General features: G+C 41.2%; 3 protein-coding genes across 3 annotated transcripts; all 3 read left to right on the top strand.

Moving 5' to 3' along the window:
• The first annotated feature begins 7,048 nt into the window (after positions 1-7,048).
• KVR01_003619 (uncharacterized protein) lies at positions 7,049-10,369 on the top strand. Its single transcript, XM_044784256.1, has 3 exons — positions 7,049-7,976; positions 8,079-8,833; positions 8,904-10,369. The coding sequence occupies exons 1-3, from the start codon at positions 7,970-7,972 to the stop codon at positions 10,041-10,043; spliced, it is 1,902 nt and encodes a 633-aa protein (XP_044648634.1). The 5' UTR covers positions 7,049-7,969; the 3' UTR covers positions 10,044-10,369.
• Positions 10,370-10,772: 403 nt separating this feature from the next.
• KVR01_002167 (uncharacterized protein) lies at positions 10,773-13,292 on the top strand. The gene is made up of 3 exons (XM_044792552.1): positions 10,773-11,427; positions 11,540-11,863; positions 11,957-13,292. The coding sequence occupies exons 1-3, from the start codon at positions 11,405-11,407 to the stop codon at positions 12,297-12,299; spliced, it is 690 nt and encodes a 229-aa protein (XP_044647182.1). The 5' UTR covers positions 10,773-11,404; the 3' UTR covers positions 12,300-13,292.
• Positions 13,293-13,868: 576 nt separating this feature from the next.
• KVR01_003659 (uncharacterized protein) lies at positions 13,869-19,222 on the top strand. Its single transcript, XM_044787219.1, has 2 exons — positions 13,869-14,495; positions 15,495-19,222. The coding sequence occupies exon 2, from the start codon at positions 16,100-16,102 to the stop codon at positions 18,743-18,745; it is 2,646 nt and encodes an 881-aa protein (XP_044648674.1). The 5' UTR covers positions 13,869-14,495; positions 15,495-16,099; the 3' UTR covers positions 18,746-19,222.
• Positions 19,223-19,441: the final 219 nt, after the last annotated feature.

Below are 19,441 nucleotides of genomic sequence, written 5' to 3'. Positions count from 1 at the left end.
AATAAAAAATATATCTTTAAAAAATATAATAAAAGCTTTACGCCTTTTTAAAGCTAGTTTCTAACTAGTTTTAGGGCCCTATACTAGCATTCTTTCTTTATAAGCATATTTATAATAACTATAAAATTAAGTAAAAAAAAAATGCTATTAATATTAATAAGGATAAAAAGCACTTTAAAAATAAAAAAATTAATATAATTAGTTAGTATATTATATTTAACTTTAAATTAGTTTTTAACTAATTTTAAAATTTTATAAAGCCATTATAAATTACTATTACTAAAATATATAAAATAAGTAAAAGAATATATATAGAATTTTATATAATTTTAAAATTAATTACTAATTAATTTAAAACTAGTTTTAATACTAATAACGCTAAATTTTATAAGGTTTATTTATATAAATAAATTAAGGTTTAAACTTAAACTAATATTACTATTATTACTAAAAAGGCTTATATTAAAAAGGTAAAGCTGGATTATATTGCCTAAATTATTACCAACTTTAATAATACTATTAATAATATTAATAAAAATAGTATATTTTATATTTATTTTATTTATTATTAGTTTTTAATTAATTTAAATTTAAATATAAAAGCTTACTTAATTTGCCCCTATAAAAAAGCTTAGCCCTTAAAAAAGCACCTTATAAAAACTAATTTAAAAAATTAAGTTCCAACTATAAGTTATATATATATAAATTAAAATTAATTTTAAACTAATTTAAAAATAAATATATAAAATTTATATAAAGTTAAATATAATTAATATTACTAGAAAAAATAACTTTATTAAATAAATTTATAAAAATTATAAGAATTTTAGTTTAAAATATAAATAGCTTTATATTTATATAAAATTAGTTTTAATATAATTTATAATTTATAATTATATTAATAATTAAATATATACCCTTTTTAAAAATATAATAATATTATAATTGCTTTAACTTTATATAAGTACATTTTAGAAAAGGGTAAATATTATATTAATAATAAAATTATTATAGCTTATTTTAAAAACTTATTTAAAATAGTTAATAACTAACTTAAAACTAATTTAGGAATTTTATTAGTATTAAATTAAAATATTTTAAATATTAGCGGTTTTATATAAAGGTTTTAATATTTATTAAATAAGCTTTAAATTAAGTTTTAAATTTAACTAATATTTTATAATAGTTTAATTTATAATTACTTTAAAATTAATTTAAATTTATTTATAAAATTAATTATAATTTATAAAAATATTATTTTATTAAATTCCTTATTAAATTCCTATTAAATTTTATTAAATTTTATTAAATTTTATTAAATTTTATTAAAATTTTATTAAATTTTATAATAAAATTTTATATTTTATATTAAATATAAAATATATATTTATATTTATATTTATATTTATATTTATATTTATATTTATATTTATATTTATATTTATATTTATATTTATATTTATATTTATATTTATATTTATATTTATATTTATATTTATATTTATATTTATATTTATATTTATATTTATATTTATTTATAAATTTATTTTATTTAAAAATTTTATTAATATAATAAATATTAAAATTTTATATATTTAAAATTTATATTTTATATATTTTAATATTTATTATATTATATTTATTAAATTTATTATATATATTTATATTTTATATTAATTTTATTAAAATATTTTATTAATTTTTAATTAAATAAATATTATATATAATTAAAATTTATTTTATAATATTTTAATATAAAATATATATTTTAAAATAAAATATTAAATATTTAATAAATATTATATTTATTTATTATATTAAATAAAATATTAAATATTTAATAAAATATTAAATAAAATATTAAATATTTAATAAATATTATATTTATTTATTATATTAAATAAAATATTAAATATTAAATAAAATATTAAATAAAATATTAAATAAAATATTAAATAAAATATTAAATAAAATATTAAATAAAATATTAAATATTTAATAAATATTATATTTATTTATTATATTAAATAAAATATTAAATAAAATATTAAATAAAATAATAAATAAAATAATAAATAAAATAATAAATAAAATAATAAATAAAATAATAAATAAAATAATAAATAAAATAATAAATAAAGTAGTAAATAGAATAGTAAGTAAAGTAATAAGTAGAGTAATAAATAAAATAGTAAATAAAGTAGTAAGTAAAGTAGTAAATAAAATAATAAGTAAAGTATAGTTTTAAAATTAATATGTAATATTAATTATAAAACTAGTTTAAAACTACTATTAAACCGGCCTTAACACATATAAAGCCTATAAATAAACCTTACTAACTTTTATTTTTTATTTTATTTATAATAATATTAAAATAAGCTTACTTTTAGCTAATTATAATAACTATTATTATTATTAAAGTATATACAACTTTTACAATAAGAATATATTATTCTAGCAATTAATTTAAAGCTAGTTTTAAACCAGCTTTAAATACCTTATAAAAAACTTTATTTATAGCTTATTATTCTACCTTTTCCTTAATCTAATTACCAATTAATATTATTACTATATATAGAAATTCTCTTTATTAAAAATACTCTTTAAATATATTAAAAGAATATATAATTATACCTATTTTCTATAAAGTTAATATAATAATAGCCATTAATAATAGCTATATTTAACTAAAATTAAAATATACTTTTAAAATAAAATATATTAAATTATTATATTTATATTTTTAAAAATACTTTTTATATTTAATAAATTACCTAATATTACTAGAATATTCCTTAAATATTTTAATATTCTCCTTTTCTAATAACTTTAATTTAATTTAAAATAAATTATTTAATATTTTTATAAAAGCTTTAAAATTAATATCTTATTTATTATATAATATTAAAAGATTTTAAAGGCCATTATTATATTTTTAAATATAAATAGCTTTATTATTAATATAAGTAGGTTTAAAAATATAATAAATATAAATATAAATCTTATATTAATTATAACTTTAAATACTAGCTTAACTACCTTAAAATAGGTTTAAAACTAGCAATATATAGCTATAAATAAAGTTTAGTAAAAATTTATTACAAATAAAATATAATACTATAAGTTATTATATTCTTTTAAATTACTTTATTATACTAATTAATATAAAAATTCTTTAAAATTATATAGCTATAATATAAATATTACTATATATTTACTATAAAATATATATTAAATATAATAGGTTATAATATCTATTAAAAGGGATTAAAGCATATTTTATTACTTTAATTATTATTAAAATAAAAGTTTTAAATTAATATAAAACTAATATTATACTAATAGTAAATATTTATATTATTCTTGCTATTTATTTACTTAATACTTTTCTAGTTTTAATTTTAATTTTAACTTTTAACCTTTAATTATTACTATTTTATCTTTTCCTTTTTTACTTAGTCCTTTCTTTTACTAATTATATCTTATATTGCTACTATTTAATTTATAAAATAAAATTTAAGTTAAATATATAGGTATTATAATACTACTTTAAAAAATATTATAATAGGTAAATAAATTTTTAAGGGCTTAATAGACTTAATATATAATTTTTTATATAATAATTTAAAATTAATTTTAAATTAAAATAATATTTATATTTAATAAATTTTAAAATTTACTTTATCTCTATTATATTAAAGCTACTTAATAAATTTAATTTTATATAAATTATAAAAACTTAAAAATTATTATTACTATTTTAAATAAAATAATATTATAAACTATTATTATATTAAATAAAATAATACTTAACTTTATTTTATTATAATTATAAACTAATTTTAAATAAGTTAAATATATTTAAATAATTAATTTTAAAAATATATTTTAAAAAATAAAAATATAATATATTAAAGCTTATAAAAGTTATATTTATAAGTTATTTATTTTAAAGGTTAATTTTATTTTATTAATTATTTTAAATTTAAAATTATTAATACTTAAATTAAAATTTTTATATATAATAAATACTTTTAATAAAATATAATATATAAAATAATACTATTAATTAATAAACTTATTATTTTTAATTATCTTAACTAAATTAAAATTAGTTTTAAAAGTATATAATTAAATAGCTAGCTTTAAAAATATTAATATAATTTAAAATATTATTTTAAACTTTTATAATATAAAAATAGTTTTTATTAATATATCTAGCTAGAACTTTCTATTTTATAATTTAATTTAAGCTTAAACTTTATTTAAATATTACTTACCTAATAAATATTAAAAATTAATATTATATAAATATATATAATTATATATACTTATAAAAATTATAATTTATAATATATATATTTATATTTTATATTATACTAATTTAATTATATATTAATATATATTAAAATTTCTTTTAACTTTAATATAATAAATACCTTATATAAAATAAATCTTATAAAAATAATAATATAAAAGTATTATTTTAATATTTATTCTTATATAAAAAAACTTATAGATTTAAAGCAATAAAATACTAACTAAATTTTATAAATAATTAATAAATAATATAAAACTAGTTTTATATATTTTACTAATAAATTATATAATATTACTATTTATAATTACTACCTTTTATTAATTATTACTAAAATTATAAATATATTACTATTAATTTAAAATATTAAATTTTAATTAAAAATATAAAATATTATTTAAATAAATAGTAATAAGCTATAATAAATTTATTATTTATAAAAACTTATAAATAAATTATTACTAGTAATAAAATTAAAACTAGCTTTATTATAATTTTAAAATACTTATTTTTATTAATAAAATATAATTATCCTCTAATAGTAACCTTACTCTTATTACATACATATAGCTGCTTTTAAAACTCATTAATTTTAAATATATAATTTTTTAAAGCTTTTAAGTTACTTCTTAAAAGTATATAATAAAATAATTTATTCCATTATAATAAATATAGCAAATATACTATAATTAGTTAAAAATTAATTTTATATTAATATTATATAATATACTTATAGCCTCCTTATAAATAATCTATTTTTATATATTTTAATAATAAACTTAATATTATTAAGATTTAAGTATTAAAAGTATATTAATATACAATTAAGGCTTTTAAATAAATATATTTAATAATTTAAATTAAATTATAATATAATTTTATTATAAAATAATAAAAATAAATTTAAACTTTAAATATTATAAAAGTATTACTAGTTAATATTTAAATTAAATTAAATAAAATTTAAAACTAATATATATATAAATATATAAATATAGCTAACCAATTTTATAATTAATTAAAAACCTTATATAATAAGTTTTACTAGTCTTATTAACAATTAAAGGTCCATAATAATAAACTTTATATATTAATAATACTACCTTTTAACACGCTTTATATTTTTAAAAATAAAAAAATAAAATTATAGCTATAATTAATATATACCTATTATATTAATTTATTAATATAATTATAGCCTAAAACTAGTTTAATATAAAATAAAACTAAATAAAAATAATTATATATAATAAATAAATCTTTAACTTTACTTTTATATTATAATATTATAAATATTACTATTATCCTATAATACACTATATATAAAGTTGCTAAAAATAGTTTATAAATTATTAATAACACTATATAAAAATAGCAAAATATAGCAAAAACTATAATAGGGCTTCCCCTTATTTATTATAAAATGCTTATATTAAATAAAATATTTCTTTTCTACTTATAAACTTAAACTACTTTAAAAGCAATTTATATAGGTTTTATATTTTAAATAAAAATAATATTCTTATAAATAATATAGCTAAGCTATAGTTTATACTAATAAAACCTTTTTTTAAAATTCTTATATAATTATATTATACTACTTATATATTAGTTAGAAACTAGTTTATTAAAATATATATAAACTTATAATATAAATATTAAAATAAAATAACTATTCTTTATATTTTATATTTTAAAAGTACTAATTAAAATAATATATTTATTATTTTAATAAAACTTAAATTTATATTTAAAATATTATTTAAAATATAAAACATATTTTAATACTATTATATTTATAATAATACTTAATATATTAAATATTATTTAAAAATAAATATATAATAATTAATTAATAGCTATTATTAAAATATATATTAAATATAACCTAAATAAATATAAATATATAACTAGTTCTATATTAATTTATAATTTAGGCATACCTATTATATTATATGCTAAATTTATAATATATCTTTTCCTATAATATCTATAATTAATATATATTTTATTTTAATATTTTAAAATAAAAGAATTAAGTTTTATATATATAATCTTTAATATAAATAGCTTTAAGGCCTTTATAAAATAATAAATACTATTATTAAATATAATTATACTATTATTATTTTAATATTATTTTAATTTAAAATAATAAAACTATTTTATAAATTTAAAATAAATATAAAATTAATTAATTATAATATATATATACTAGCTAATAATAATATTAAGCTTATAAATTGGTTATAATTATTATTTTATAAAGTAAATAAATAAAATATAATTAATAAAGGAAATTTTAAACCTATAAATATTAGATTTAATATTTTATTAAAATTACCTTTATTTGCTATTAAACTTAAATTGGCTTTACTAATAGTTAATTTTAAATATATTATTATACTTATATAATTGGGCTATAAATAATATATAAAACTAAACTAGAAAAAGTTTAAAACTAATTTAAAAATTATATATAAAAGTGCATATAAAAAAATAGTGCTATCTTTTTATTATATCCTTATTATATATTATATAAAGCTAATATATATATTAAGTTCCTTTTAAGTTATTTGCTTATTTAATTAATATAATATTAGATAAGCTTAAATTTTTAAGCCCTTTAATTGGTTATAGCTACCCCTATAATGCCCTATAGGTTAGCCTCTACTGGGCTTGATGGTCAGCCGAGCTATTAACCCGGCATAGTACAACCGTCCACGTTCCAGAAGTTCATCGTGTACGGGCAGGGAATGACCCCGCGCGCGCCTACAGTACTGTGCTGTGTAGAGCTCGCTGGCCGAACCGAGGCACTTGCATGACAGCATCTGAAGGCTCCCGCATCTCAAGCCCCCTCATGCTTGCACGCTCTCGCACGCTCTCGCACCCGCACCCGCACAACCACGCACGCGAGCATCTCTTGCGGCATGTAATCTGTACAAGGGCTCATATAGTCACTGCCAGGCTGCCAGGCTGGGCCTACATCTCAGACTTGTTTGGAATAATATTAACACCTGCCCGCCTCCCCTTCAGACCACGCTTTCCTCCTGGCCCGCCACATTTTCCATGGGCTTATTACCACATGCTCACAAGCACCCATTGTGCACATAGGTCCTCAGGTACTAGAGCGCGCACACACACACACTCTCTCTCTCACACATATGTGTATAACTCCCCGCCGTCGCCATCCTCCCCTCTGCTCGTCCTACTCTACCTCGTGTTGGCGAGCACTGTGTACTTTGTACGTGCTCCCGGGATCCACAGTTGTCGCATGATCCAGCGCCTGCTCCTGCTCCTGCTCCCGCTCCCGCTCCCGCCGCCGCCCTCGCCGCCGACCCACATCCGGATCTTGTCCCCTTGACCCGTCACTGCACGTATGGCCTGTGACATATAGACCTGCGCCCTTTCCCCCCCTTCTCCATTCGACCTCGCACCACACCAAGCCGCATAGATAACGCCCCCGCTGTGCCTCAACCCTCACCGCATGTTTCAACCTACTGTTGCGGACGTGTATTATACTTTGCCCCCCCGCTCACTGCGCCGTACACCACAGCTCTGGTTTTGGCCCAAGTGCGCCTATTAGCGTCGCAGGCCCGTGTAGCGTCTCGCCCAGCGACTTGGAAACCCGGCTGGCGGGCAGGCTGCAGTATGCCCGGTAGGTGTGCACCCCTTGGTTCTCCCTCGCCCGAGATCCCCGTACGAGGCCAGCCCCGCCGCAGTACACGATCCCGCCCTGCTGACCCCGTCTCTCGTGCAGTGTCACTAGCCCTCGCGGCCCCTGCAGCCGTGGCAGCTGCGGCATACATCAACGCCAAGGCGCAGGTATGGTACGACCTGAAGATGCTCACCTGCGTCTCCCCCGTCGCGCTGGGCATGTTCTGGCGCGAGCGGACGGGCAGGCTGAGCTTGTTCTACGACCTGGAGTACTACGCCACCAGCCCCAGGACTAGAGACATGCCCTTCCTCTTGTTTGAGGACAGGCGGTGGACCTTCAAACAGGGCCTAGAGGACACTCTGCGGTATGGCACCTGGCTGCGGGAGGAACTCGGGGTCAGCAAGGGCGACATTGTGGCCATGGACTTCCCAAACAGCGACATGTTTATATTCGTGTGGCTGGGGCTCTGGAGCATCGGCGCCAAGCCAGCCTTCATCAACTACAACCTCACTGGCCAGGCACTCGTTCACTGCGTCCGCGCCGCGAACACGAAACTCATGCTCATCGACCCGGCCGTGGCAGCCAACGTCGACGAACACGTCCGCAGAGAGCTTGCCGACGTCAGGCTGGAGTTCTTGACCCCTGCGCGCCACAAGGAGATATCGGCGACGAGGCCGGTGAGGTTGCCAGACGAGGCGCGAACAGAGGAAGGCATCGACAAGATGGCAGTCTTGATTTACACTTCTGGCACCACGGGGCTGCCCAAGGCCGCTGTCGTCAGTTGGGGCAAGGTTCATGCTGCGGGAGGTTTCGCGGCCAGGCTCATCAACGCGCGGCCGGGCGAGATCTTCTACACGGTAAGCTGTCCCCCCCCCTCCCCAACCAAGCCATGGGCGCCAGAGGTTTTACTAAGTGTGCGCCGTCCAGTCCATGCCACTCTACCACTCGTCAGGCTCTCTTCTCTGCTTCGCCAACTCGCTCCTCATGGGCGCCACCGTCGCGCTCGGGGCCAAATTCTCCACACGCACCTTTTGGCGCGAGGTGAGACAGCACAAGGCAACCATGATCCAGTACGTCGGGGAAACCCTCCGCTACTTGCTGGCGGCGCCAGTCGAGATAGACCCGCACACGGGGCAGAACATGGACAAGCAGCACGCCGTACGCATCGCACTCGGAAATGGGCTCAGGCCTGACGTGTGGAACCGGTTCAAGGAGCGGTTTGGCGTGGAGTACATTGCCGAGTTCTACGGCGCGACCGAGGGCAGCTTCGCGACGTGGAACCTCAGCAGGAACGACTTCAGCATGGGCGCGGTGGGGCGCAACGGCTGGCTGTACTCGCTGTTTGTCGGCCTCGGGACTGCCATCGTCGAGGTGGACTTCAGCACTGACCTGCCTGCCCGGGATCCCAAGACGGGCCTCTGCAAGGCATCACGGCCCGGCGAGCCAGGCGAGTTCCTGTTCAAGCTTCCGGAGAAGGAGTTGGAGAAGCGCTTCCAGGGGTACTACAACGACAAGGAGGCGACCAACAAGAAGATCCTGAGGAACGTTTTCAAGCGAGGGGACGCCTGGTTCCGGACGGGAGACGTGATGCGTTGGGACAGTGAGGGCAGGCTATACTTCCACGACCGGATCGGCGACACGTTTCGGTGGAAGGGCGAGAACGTGTCGACGGCGGAGGTTTCGCAGGTGCTGGGGCTGCTCCCGGCGGTGCATGAGGCGAATGTGTACGGCGTCCAGCTGCCCCACCACGACGGCCGTGCGGGGTGCGTGGCGCTGATCCTCAACGATGGCTTCACAGACACCAAGGACGAGGTGCTGAGGAGGCTCGCGGAACACACGCGCAGGGAGCTCCCCAGGTATGCCGCCCCGATCTTCCTGAGGGTCACCAGGCCGGGCAAGATGGCAACCACGGGGACCAACAAGCAGCAGAAGCACGATCTGAGGGCGCAAGGGGTGGACCCGGGCCAGATGGACGGTGATGAGCTGTACTGGCTCCAACAGGGGAGCTATGTCCCGTTTACAGAGGCACACTGGGAAGCGCTGAATGCTGGGAGAGTGAAGTTGTAGGTTCCCAGGCACCTACCTACCGACCTACCTACTTGGCAGGTAGGTACTTGGGTAATGGACATGCTGCAATCACACTGCCAGGGGTTGGTTGGCATCCTAGCTGTAATTGTCAGATCCTGGGGCATCGCTGAGGTGTGCTGGCACGCACATTTGTGCCTGGACCTGAGCAGGGTGAGGCACGGAGGGCCAGCCGGGGGACATTACGGAGTAGCTGTTGAGTGTTGAGGCAGACTCTCTGCCTGCGCGGACAGCTTTGTGAGGGCTGGTTGGTATATATACCTAGGTATCCGCACATGTCGGCATACATACACAAATTCATTTAAGCACTTGGTTGCAGAGGTGTGAGGCTGTGCGCGTCCGTGTTGAGATTGCTCGGATGCACAGTAGGCACACAGCACAGTAGGCACAGTATGAGCTGTGCATCTGGCTAGTGCTGTCTGATAATAGCGTGGCTGCAAGCTGCTGGACCCACGACCCGTCTCCGGATGCGGAGGAGCTCAGTGTCCAAATCCTATGTAGGACCACGTGGGATTCGGAACCCGCACGGCGGCCCAGGTACCTACCTAGGTACCTAGGTACCTTCTCAAGCATGTAATGTATCTGCAATTCAATGGCGAATCATGGAGCTTGCTGATGGCGTAATCAAGCTGCAACCCCGCCATCGTGGTGGCCCCACGCTTGTCGGGTGGGGCGCCCGTTCAGCTGCCACTGCTGTGGGTTCCGACAGTAGCGACAGAGCCGCCAGGACTGCCAGCCTGATCAACAGCAGCCATCTCACCATCAGCCCAAGAATTACGCCTTTTGCCTCTCCCTCACTTGGGCATCACTGGCGAGGAGCCTGGCCTGGGGAGTGAGTGGTTCTCAGCGGTGGTGCCACCAACCAACGGGCCCAGTTGAAGCGCAGGACTTGCCCTCCCCTGACCGACCCAGACTGACCAGATGGGCAGATTTGGTTGTCACTCGACGGGTCAACCGCACTCTACGCTACCTAGGTACCTACCTACTTAGGTACCTGGGTAGCAGTAGGTTAGTGAGAGGGAGAGGGAGAGGGAGAGGGAGAGAGAGCTAGGCGAAGCTCGCGCCAATGTCCCCCCGCCCCCGCCGTTCCAATCCATCCCGCTTGGTCGCTTGTCATGTCTTGGTCGGTCCCCTTTATCCCTCGAACCTGCGGCTGCTGGTCTATTTGAGCAGCGGCTGCCCCGATCCCGCTGCCCGTCCTTTCCGTGCTTGCAAACGTTGACACACATATCTCTGCTCCCGGCCCTCCTTGCTGCTCCCGCCTCCTCGTCCGCTCAAGACACCCCTCCACAGAAAAAACAAGCACACATACATAAGCACGTACATACACATACACGCTCATCATGGCTGATCAGCGCCCTGCTCCGTGAGTTCCTTCCCCTCACCACCACCTACAGCTCCTGTTCATACCCCACCGACAACCGCGGGTGTGCGCCTGTCTCTTGTGGGACGAGCGACTAACGCGCTGTCCTCACCAGCCTGCGTCTGGGCACCGTCGCCCCCAACTTCAAGGCCGATTCCACCAAGGGACCAATCGACCTTCACGAGTATGTCGGTGACAACTGGGTCGTCTTCTTCTCCCACCCTGAGGACTATACCCCGGTCTGTACTACCGAGCTTGGCGAGATGGCCCGTCTCGAGCCCGAGTTCAAGAGGCGCGGCGTCAAGTTGCTGGGCCTGAGCGCCAATACTGTCGACTCGCACGAGGGCTGGGCTGCCGACATCAAGGAGATCAGTGGCAATACCCTCAACTTCCCCATCGTGGCTGACAAGGAGAGAAAGGTTGCCTACCTTTATGACATGTGAGTCCCGTCCACGGCCCTCGCCGCGGTACGCAAGGCCTAGCCGGCTGTGCGGCGGCATGACTCGCTGACACACATTGCCCCATCTGTTAGGCTTGACTACCAGGATACTACCAATGTCGATGAGAAGGGTATTGCCTTCACAATCCGCTCCGTCTTCTTTATCGACCCTAAGAAGACCATTCGTACCATCCTGTCCTACCCCGCCTCCACCGGTCGCAACAGCGCCGAGATCCTGCGCGTCATCGACTCGCTGCAGACTGGCGATAAAAACAAGATCACCACTCCAGTCAACTGGGTACCCGGCGACGACGTCATTGTCCACCCCTCTGTCAAGAACGAGCAGGCTAAGGAGCTGTTCCCCGACTTCCGCATCGTTAAGCCTTACCTGCGTTTCACCCCGTTGGCCAAGGAGAAGGCCACCGCCGGCATATAGGTGCGGAGACAAGGCCGATGCATGGCGCGGTCCACGAGGGCTCGCGTCTCCGTGGCCGGGACGTGGCTGGAGACAGTGGACAAGCTTCACCGTGGTTGTGGGCACTGCTTCAGGTGGCATGTTTGGGTGAGCTCCGGACGGAATATCGCCTGCCGGAGCCCGACCTTTGAGTTGTGACTCCGAAATGCGTGCCGCACACTTGCAAGAAGTAGTGGTAGTTGAAAGTGCCAAATTTGAAAACCACAAAATGGGAACAAGCCAGGCTACAGACAGTAGTCTTTCCATGGCGCAATGGAGTGACACAATACAGTGCTGAACGAAACTTCGACGTTCCTGACCCCAAGATTTAACGGCTTGAAAGTTGACTGGGCGGCCTTCATGTGGGAACTTAGGTTGCGGCTTGCCATTGCATCCCATCGCACGAAGGGACATTTGCTGTATGTGTGTCCGGGTACTTCAGCGCGTTTCGTTTGAGTATGCTTTGACGCTGCTGGTAAGTCCAGTCCGACACCACAAGGCTTAACGGTGTGGTCTCTGGGCAATGAAGAAGTGCACAGAAGTGGACGGCGACGGGCTTGGTCGTCGGACACGTGGATGAAGCGGGACCAGTTGCGGCGCCTGTTAGTCGTGGCCCAGGCCCGTGGCTCCCTCATCTTTGAACCCGGCAATAATGATGGTCGTGGGCCAGAACACGGTTTCACGGGATTGGCCTACTGGCCTACGAAGTCTTGGTAGTGGTTGGAAATCCGGGAATTTGGGAATCTGTGAATCTGGGAGAGTGGGAGGAGGGGGAACTTGAGTGAGGCCGGCATTGGACCGGCAGAGCAATGCCATGGAAGGCTCGGCGTCTTGGATTGGTATTCCAGGCAGAGTGTAAAACAAGATGAATGCCTCTCTCTCTAACTGACGCCGCACTGGACTGTAGCTAGGGAAGCATTGTTTGACCTCGAAGACAAGGCACCAAAAAGGATTCCCATCATCAGCCAGGCACAGACCTCCTGACGAGAGACTGGAACTGCAGCCAAAAAGGACGGGTGCTACATGGCCTCGGTTATCCGCAGGGTCTCCCTCATCGTGGAGGTATGGGTTTTTGTAGGGGTCGCGGGGGTGGGTTGAGATAAACAGGCCCTAAAGTACCTAATAAGTAGGTAGGTACCTAGGTCCTTTAGTACATGGGTGCAACCAGATAGACCGACCACCTACTTACAGGCACCTGGGCACCTAGATAGACAAATAGATAACCTGCCTGGATGCCCGCTAATATGTCCTCTAAACCCTAGGGCCCTAGCCACCCCTCCCACTCACTACCCAGGCACCCAGGCACCCAGGCACCTAGGCACCTAGGCAGGTAGACACTGAACATGACCCGTCCGTAGATGCTCTACTAGCTGGCAGCAGCCGGCTGCAGGCGCTAGGTCGGGTGCCTGAGAGAGCAGCCGGATAGGGGCCACAGCACCGCACCAGCAGCCGAGGAGCAAGACAAAGCCTTTGAACAGGGCGAAAAGGAAGGCGAGCCCCCACGACACGGCGAAAACCGTTGCCAAAAGCACCAGACGGCTGCACCAGGTGGTTGCGACGCCACATTCCTCCTTGCTCTCCCCCTCCTCAAAACCCACCCCCACTGCGACCTCCCAACAGCCTGAATGGCGTGCACAGCAAAGTCGAGTTGCGACCTTCACATCGCCTGTCCCACTAGGAGGAAAGCCTTCCTTCCTCCTGCCAACCTTGACCAGCCTGCAGGGTCGGCCGTGCCTCCTTGTCAGACTGGTCTGTTAATGTACACGGGGTATCCGCACCTCCTACCAAGTAGGTACCTAGGTAGCTACTCCGCGGTAGGTATGCAGCAGCACCAACCTACCAGCTGCAGGCCAGACCTACCAGTCCCGTCCCGTCCCTTACTTGCTGTGGTACTGGCACCTTCGTCTGTGCGTGCCCCACTGCCACGGAGTTCCTGACTTCCCAACGTCGCAACAGTGAACACGCGCCCAGGCCAAGCTCGACCTATCCGTCGTCTTCTGGGGCAATCTCCGACCAACCTTTCCCTAAACCCCTTCAGCCTTTTCCCGCCCCACGACACTCTCGAAAGCCTGTTGACGAGACCTTCGGCCCTCTTTTCTGGAAGCCATCCTCGGGGCCAAAGTTGAAATTGAAATCTGCAGTGCAGGGCCCAGGATCTTCGCCCTGTGCCGAGAAAAGGTACAACCCCGATCCTGTCCACAAACTGTCAGTTTGCGCCCCAGCACCCTCTGCCCCCTTCACCCGTCACCGTGGCATGCTCTGTCCGCCATGGAAGCCATGATCATGACCCTTGGTAGCCCCGAGGCTGTCGCTTCGAGCATGTCGAGGTCCGGCTCCCCCCCCTCTCCACCCAAAGCTGCGATCTTGATGAGAATGAGAGAGAGAGAGAGAGAGAGAGAGAGAGAGTCATACACACTACACTCACTCATCCCTCCCCCCCTCTTCCGGCTCAAGCTTCGACCCTTCCGTTCATCGCCCCATGCTTGGCCTGGGGCCCATCATCGTCATCCTCTTCCTCCTCCTCGTGTTACCACCCCTCCCCTTCCCTTCTCGCCTTCTCCCCTGAATCCCACGCCTCCCATATACCACTGCGTCCAGATACGTACCCACAGAGCTACCTGTTCTGTAGGCTGCCCTGCACCTGGGATCGTCCCGAGCTCCCGAGTCCCCTCCAAGTGGTAGGCAGCTTTTCGCCCGCTTGGGTATGATCCTGGTCGCAGCACGCGTGGGTCCCACCGCCGTGGGTCGCTTCGCTCCTCGACTCATCTGGGATACATGACTGCCCCTGTCGCCCCAAATAAAGCCCCTGTTCACCGCACTGCTTCCAGAAGTCTTTTTTCATTCCCGTCGTCTGTCCATCGTGCCCCTTTTGTGGCGGTCTGTGGCTGTCTATCTGTCTGTCCGTCTGTCCGTCTGTCATTACCGATTGTTCCTCTCCACATGGTCATCCATGACATTCCTAACTCCCTTCCCCTCCGCGGCCATGATCTGATACCCTCGCCTTCCGCATCCGCACCACCGCACCCAAGCTTTTCTGGCTCTCCCCGTCCCGCCCGGTGATCAGTCTCCAGTCTGTGGCGGGCATCGAGATCGGCGACTGCCGTGTGGGCGGGTGTAGCGACTCGCCGTGCCGACGATCGACGGCGGTTGCCGAGCTGACGACGATGAACAATGCAGGTCACCAGCACCAAGGAAGTCAGGGAGGCGACATCTCCCGCTTCTCCGACTCTGAGAGCGAGATTGACGAGCTTCGAATCCGAGATCGACCACCGCCCACGCCCTCAAACAAGTCGCCCTCGGATATTCTGACCAGCTTCTCTCGGGGCTTCGCTAAGCTGAAGCGGCAGCCCTCTCAGTTGGTCCTGAAGCACAACAGGGAACAGTCTGCGCCGACTCCCGAGCCCGGCACCTCTTCTGCGCCCATCAGTACCTCGAGTCGATCGCCCGCGCCTCCAGTCCACCAGCATGCCCGCAGTCTGAGCTTCCAGAACAGCCTGTCGAAGCCTCTCCCAGAGCCACCACCACCGAGCCCGGGTACGCCCGTAGCGCCGCAACTTTCTCATCCTCAGTCCCCGCGACCTCGCTCCCCCCAAGGGTCCCAGCCTGTCCACGGCTCTCAGGCTTCCCAGGGCTCCCAGGGCCCCCAGGGCCCTCAAGGCTCCCCCATCCCTCAGGTGTCATACCACCAGCATCAGAGCAGTCTTGCCACAATTCTCGATACAAACGACTATAACGACCCGGAGCCGGCGAGCGAGCCCGAGACAGACAGCCGGACGAGTACCATGGACTCCAGCAGCTCGGAAGCGCAGAACTACATGGCGGGGCCCGGCGGCAGGCAAAACGGAGGGGACGAGTCGCAGAAAGATTCCCTGACCCCAAAGAGTATTGGCCCGAGTTCTGCAGGGCCCTCGCCCAACGTCAACCAAGCAAGAACACCAGCCATGGGCGCTGGATCATCGCCAGCGTCGGGTCTGCTATGCAACGTGCACAGGACAACTGGCAGGGAGCCGCATCCTTTGGTCGGCGCAACCACGACAATAGTGGGGGATAAGCTGTACGTGTTCGGCGGGAGGATCCTTTCCAGGAGTCGGCCCACGCCGCTCACGTCGGACTTGTACGAGCTCGATCTTATCCGACGGCATTGGACAAAAGTTGAAACGTCGGGCGACATTCCCCCTCCACGATACTTCCACTCCATGTGTGCACTTGGGGACACCAAGATGGTTTGCTATGGTGGCATGTCACCAGCTCAAACATCTCCCGGGGCCGTCGACGGCCAGGGCGATGTCACTGTCATGTCCGATATTTACATATATGACGTTTCGACGAGAAAGTGGACATTCATACCGACTTCGGACGCTCCGCAAGGCCGGTACGCCCATTGTGCTTGCGTTTTACCATCATCGGCCACGTTTGCATCTTACAAAGCTCCATTGTCGGCGCTCCAACACAACCCCTCCACCGGCACCAACGAGGGCCGCATCGGGATTAACATTGACGGCACAGGCGGTGCGGAGATGGTCGTGGTCGGGGGCCAAGACGGTGCGAATCACTACATTGAACAGATAAGCGTCTTCAATCTCCGGTCCTTGAAGTGGACATCGACACAACCCTTGGGTAAATCTTGTGGGGCCTACAGGAGCGTCTGCGCGCCGCTGCCTCCAGCTGTGACCGCCAAGATTGGCAAAGCGAACACCAACGGAACTCAGCGGTCAGAGAGTGGCATCAGCCAGGAAGCCCGGGAGCCAGGCTCTTCGATGCTCATATACTCCAACTATAATTTTCTCGACGTCAAGCTTGAGTTGCAAGTGCGGTCCAGCGACGGGACGCTCAGTGAGAAGGCCATGTCCAACGCGTATTCCCCGCCTGGGCTTAGGTTCCCCAATGGCGGTGTTATCGATACCTACTTTGTGGTCAGCGGCACATATCTTACGTCTTCGAAGCAAGAATACGCACTCTGGGCTCTGGACCTGCGCAACCTGCAGTGGATGCGTATTGACGCAGGCGGAAACGTGTTCAAGGAGGGCAGCTGGAATCGAGGCGTGCTCTGGAACCGTCGCAACACCTTCGTGATTCTGGGCCATCGTAAACGGAGCTTGGTTGATGATTACAATCATCGCCGCATCAATTTCACTAATGTATGCATGGTCGAGCTGGAAGCATTTGGCTTCTACGACAACCCGCGCAAGGTCAGCCCCATGTCTGGCTTCATCTCGGCAAGCGGCCCTTATACCGGCCCTGGCTTGAGCTTGGCTCGTAAAGCCGGGGCCACTGCCGGAGGCCGGTTCCACTCGAGAACGAGTGAGGAGCTGGGCGAGAAAGCATTGGCCATACGCGAGCTGGCAGATATGGACATACTCTGTATAGGGGGCGAGCGGATACCGATCAACTCGAGGATCATAGCGCGGAGATGGGGACCATACTTTGTGCAGTTGCTAAGAGAGGGCACTGCAATGCAGGACGGGAGCGATTCGGTGACGCTAAGATCGGTGGGCGCTTCGGGTGGTGGTGTGCGGAGCTCCATGATGACCATCACACCTGCGACGCGAACCATGTCGAGAGACACAGACATGTCGACAGCTACGACTTTGGCGGGCTCATCGTCAGGCGGCAGCTTCTCAGGACCCTCAGGAATGGGGCCGTCCGGTGCCGGCCCCAGCCAGGAAACGGCTAACCCAAACGCCGCGCCCACACCACGAACGATGCCTCCCAATTCACGCCCTCGCTGCCTCTATCTTCCACATACTTACCTCACCGTCCAAGCGCTTCTTCACTATCTCTACACGAGTAGCCTGCCCGCGCCGAGCTCCCCGCTCTGCACTCCACAGATCCTCTGCTCGTTGCTTCAGATCTCCCGCCCCTACCGCATCGACGGCCTCTTAGAGGCCATTGTCGATCGTCTTCACACTCTCTTCGAGAACCGCAACGCGGCAGCCATTTTCAACGCCACTGCAATGGCAGCAGGTGGCGGGCGCGGCATCGATGGTACGCTCAACCCGAATTACTTCATCGTGAGTGGCCTCGACTCCACGGGCAATGACTCTAGTACACTCCAGGGTGCCTCGAACGGCACCACTGGGGACGACCTATACGCGAATGGTGGAGCCGGGAACAGGGCCACTGCGTTGCGCATCAATACTTCTGTCCCTGGTCAAACTGGACGCCCACCATCCGATGAGCTCTCCGCGACAACAAGCGTGAGTGGGAGCGAATGGAGTGCCAGCGAGATGAGTGATTCAGAACGGCGGGGCAGATATCGCGAGGCTTGGAGCGGTGAGTTCAGCAGTGTCATCGGACTACAGAAGCGCGGGCTCCGCGGTCTCATGGAGGGCCGGAAACTGAGGGAAAGAACGGGCACGGCCACGGGGGCGAATCCAGTCAGCACCAGAGTCGGACTTGGACTTGGCATCGCCGGTGGTGGGGGGTGAGGGTGATCTCAAGTGCTAGCAGTCACTGTCCGTGGTGACTCAGTCCGGACGACGACATGCGTCGTGTGACTCATCGCTCATTGCACGTTTCTTGAAGGGCATGTAGGCGGATCGGTGGGTTAGGCTTTGTGGCCGACTAGTCCTCCCAGAGAAAACGAAGTCTTCCACTCCGTCTGGGTTTACAGCCACATGAAAGGAGAAGCGGTTCGTATCTAATGGGCAATTGGGAAAAGAAGTAACATGGAAACTTCAGGGACAGTGATGAGAGGTTTGGGATACTGGCATGGGGCACGGTCTGGAAGGGGACACCGAGAGAACAAAAATAAACGAAGCGGGCACCGGTCGGATGATCGCTGCTCCAGGATCTCACGAGTTTCCTCACGGCCGAGTTATTGCATTGTATAGCAGCATTGCGCATCTGGCGTTGGCTGGTATTTGCTAGGGTCAGGAACTCAACTTCTTCTGTTTACTTTCTAAGCAATCAGCTCTCTGGTTTGCCCACGTGCCTAGGTGTCCCGCCTAAGGACTAGATCATTAGCTAGGTCTGCTTTCTATCGACCTCTGCCAATGCGACTTGTCTCAAAGGGAACAACTGTACATCTGGCCAGAACCGTCCTCTTTGCAACTCAGTTCAGCCTCTTTCTCGCTAGACACAGCCAAGCTGGACAAGAATCTGGTAGATCCTAAGGGATCAGA

This window comes from Diaporthe batatas, assembly GCF_019321695.1.
Source record: "Diaporthe batatas strain CRI 302-4 chromosome Unknown Contig00003, whole genome shotgun sequence".
NCBI classification, from domain to species: Eukaryota; Fungi; Ascomycota; class Sordariomycetes; order Diaporthales; family Diaporthaceae; genus Diaporthe; species Diaporthe batatas.
This window is presented reverse-complemented; position numbering and strand designations above follow the sequence as displayed.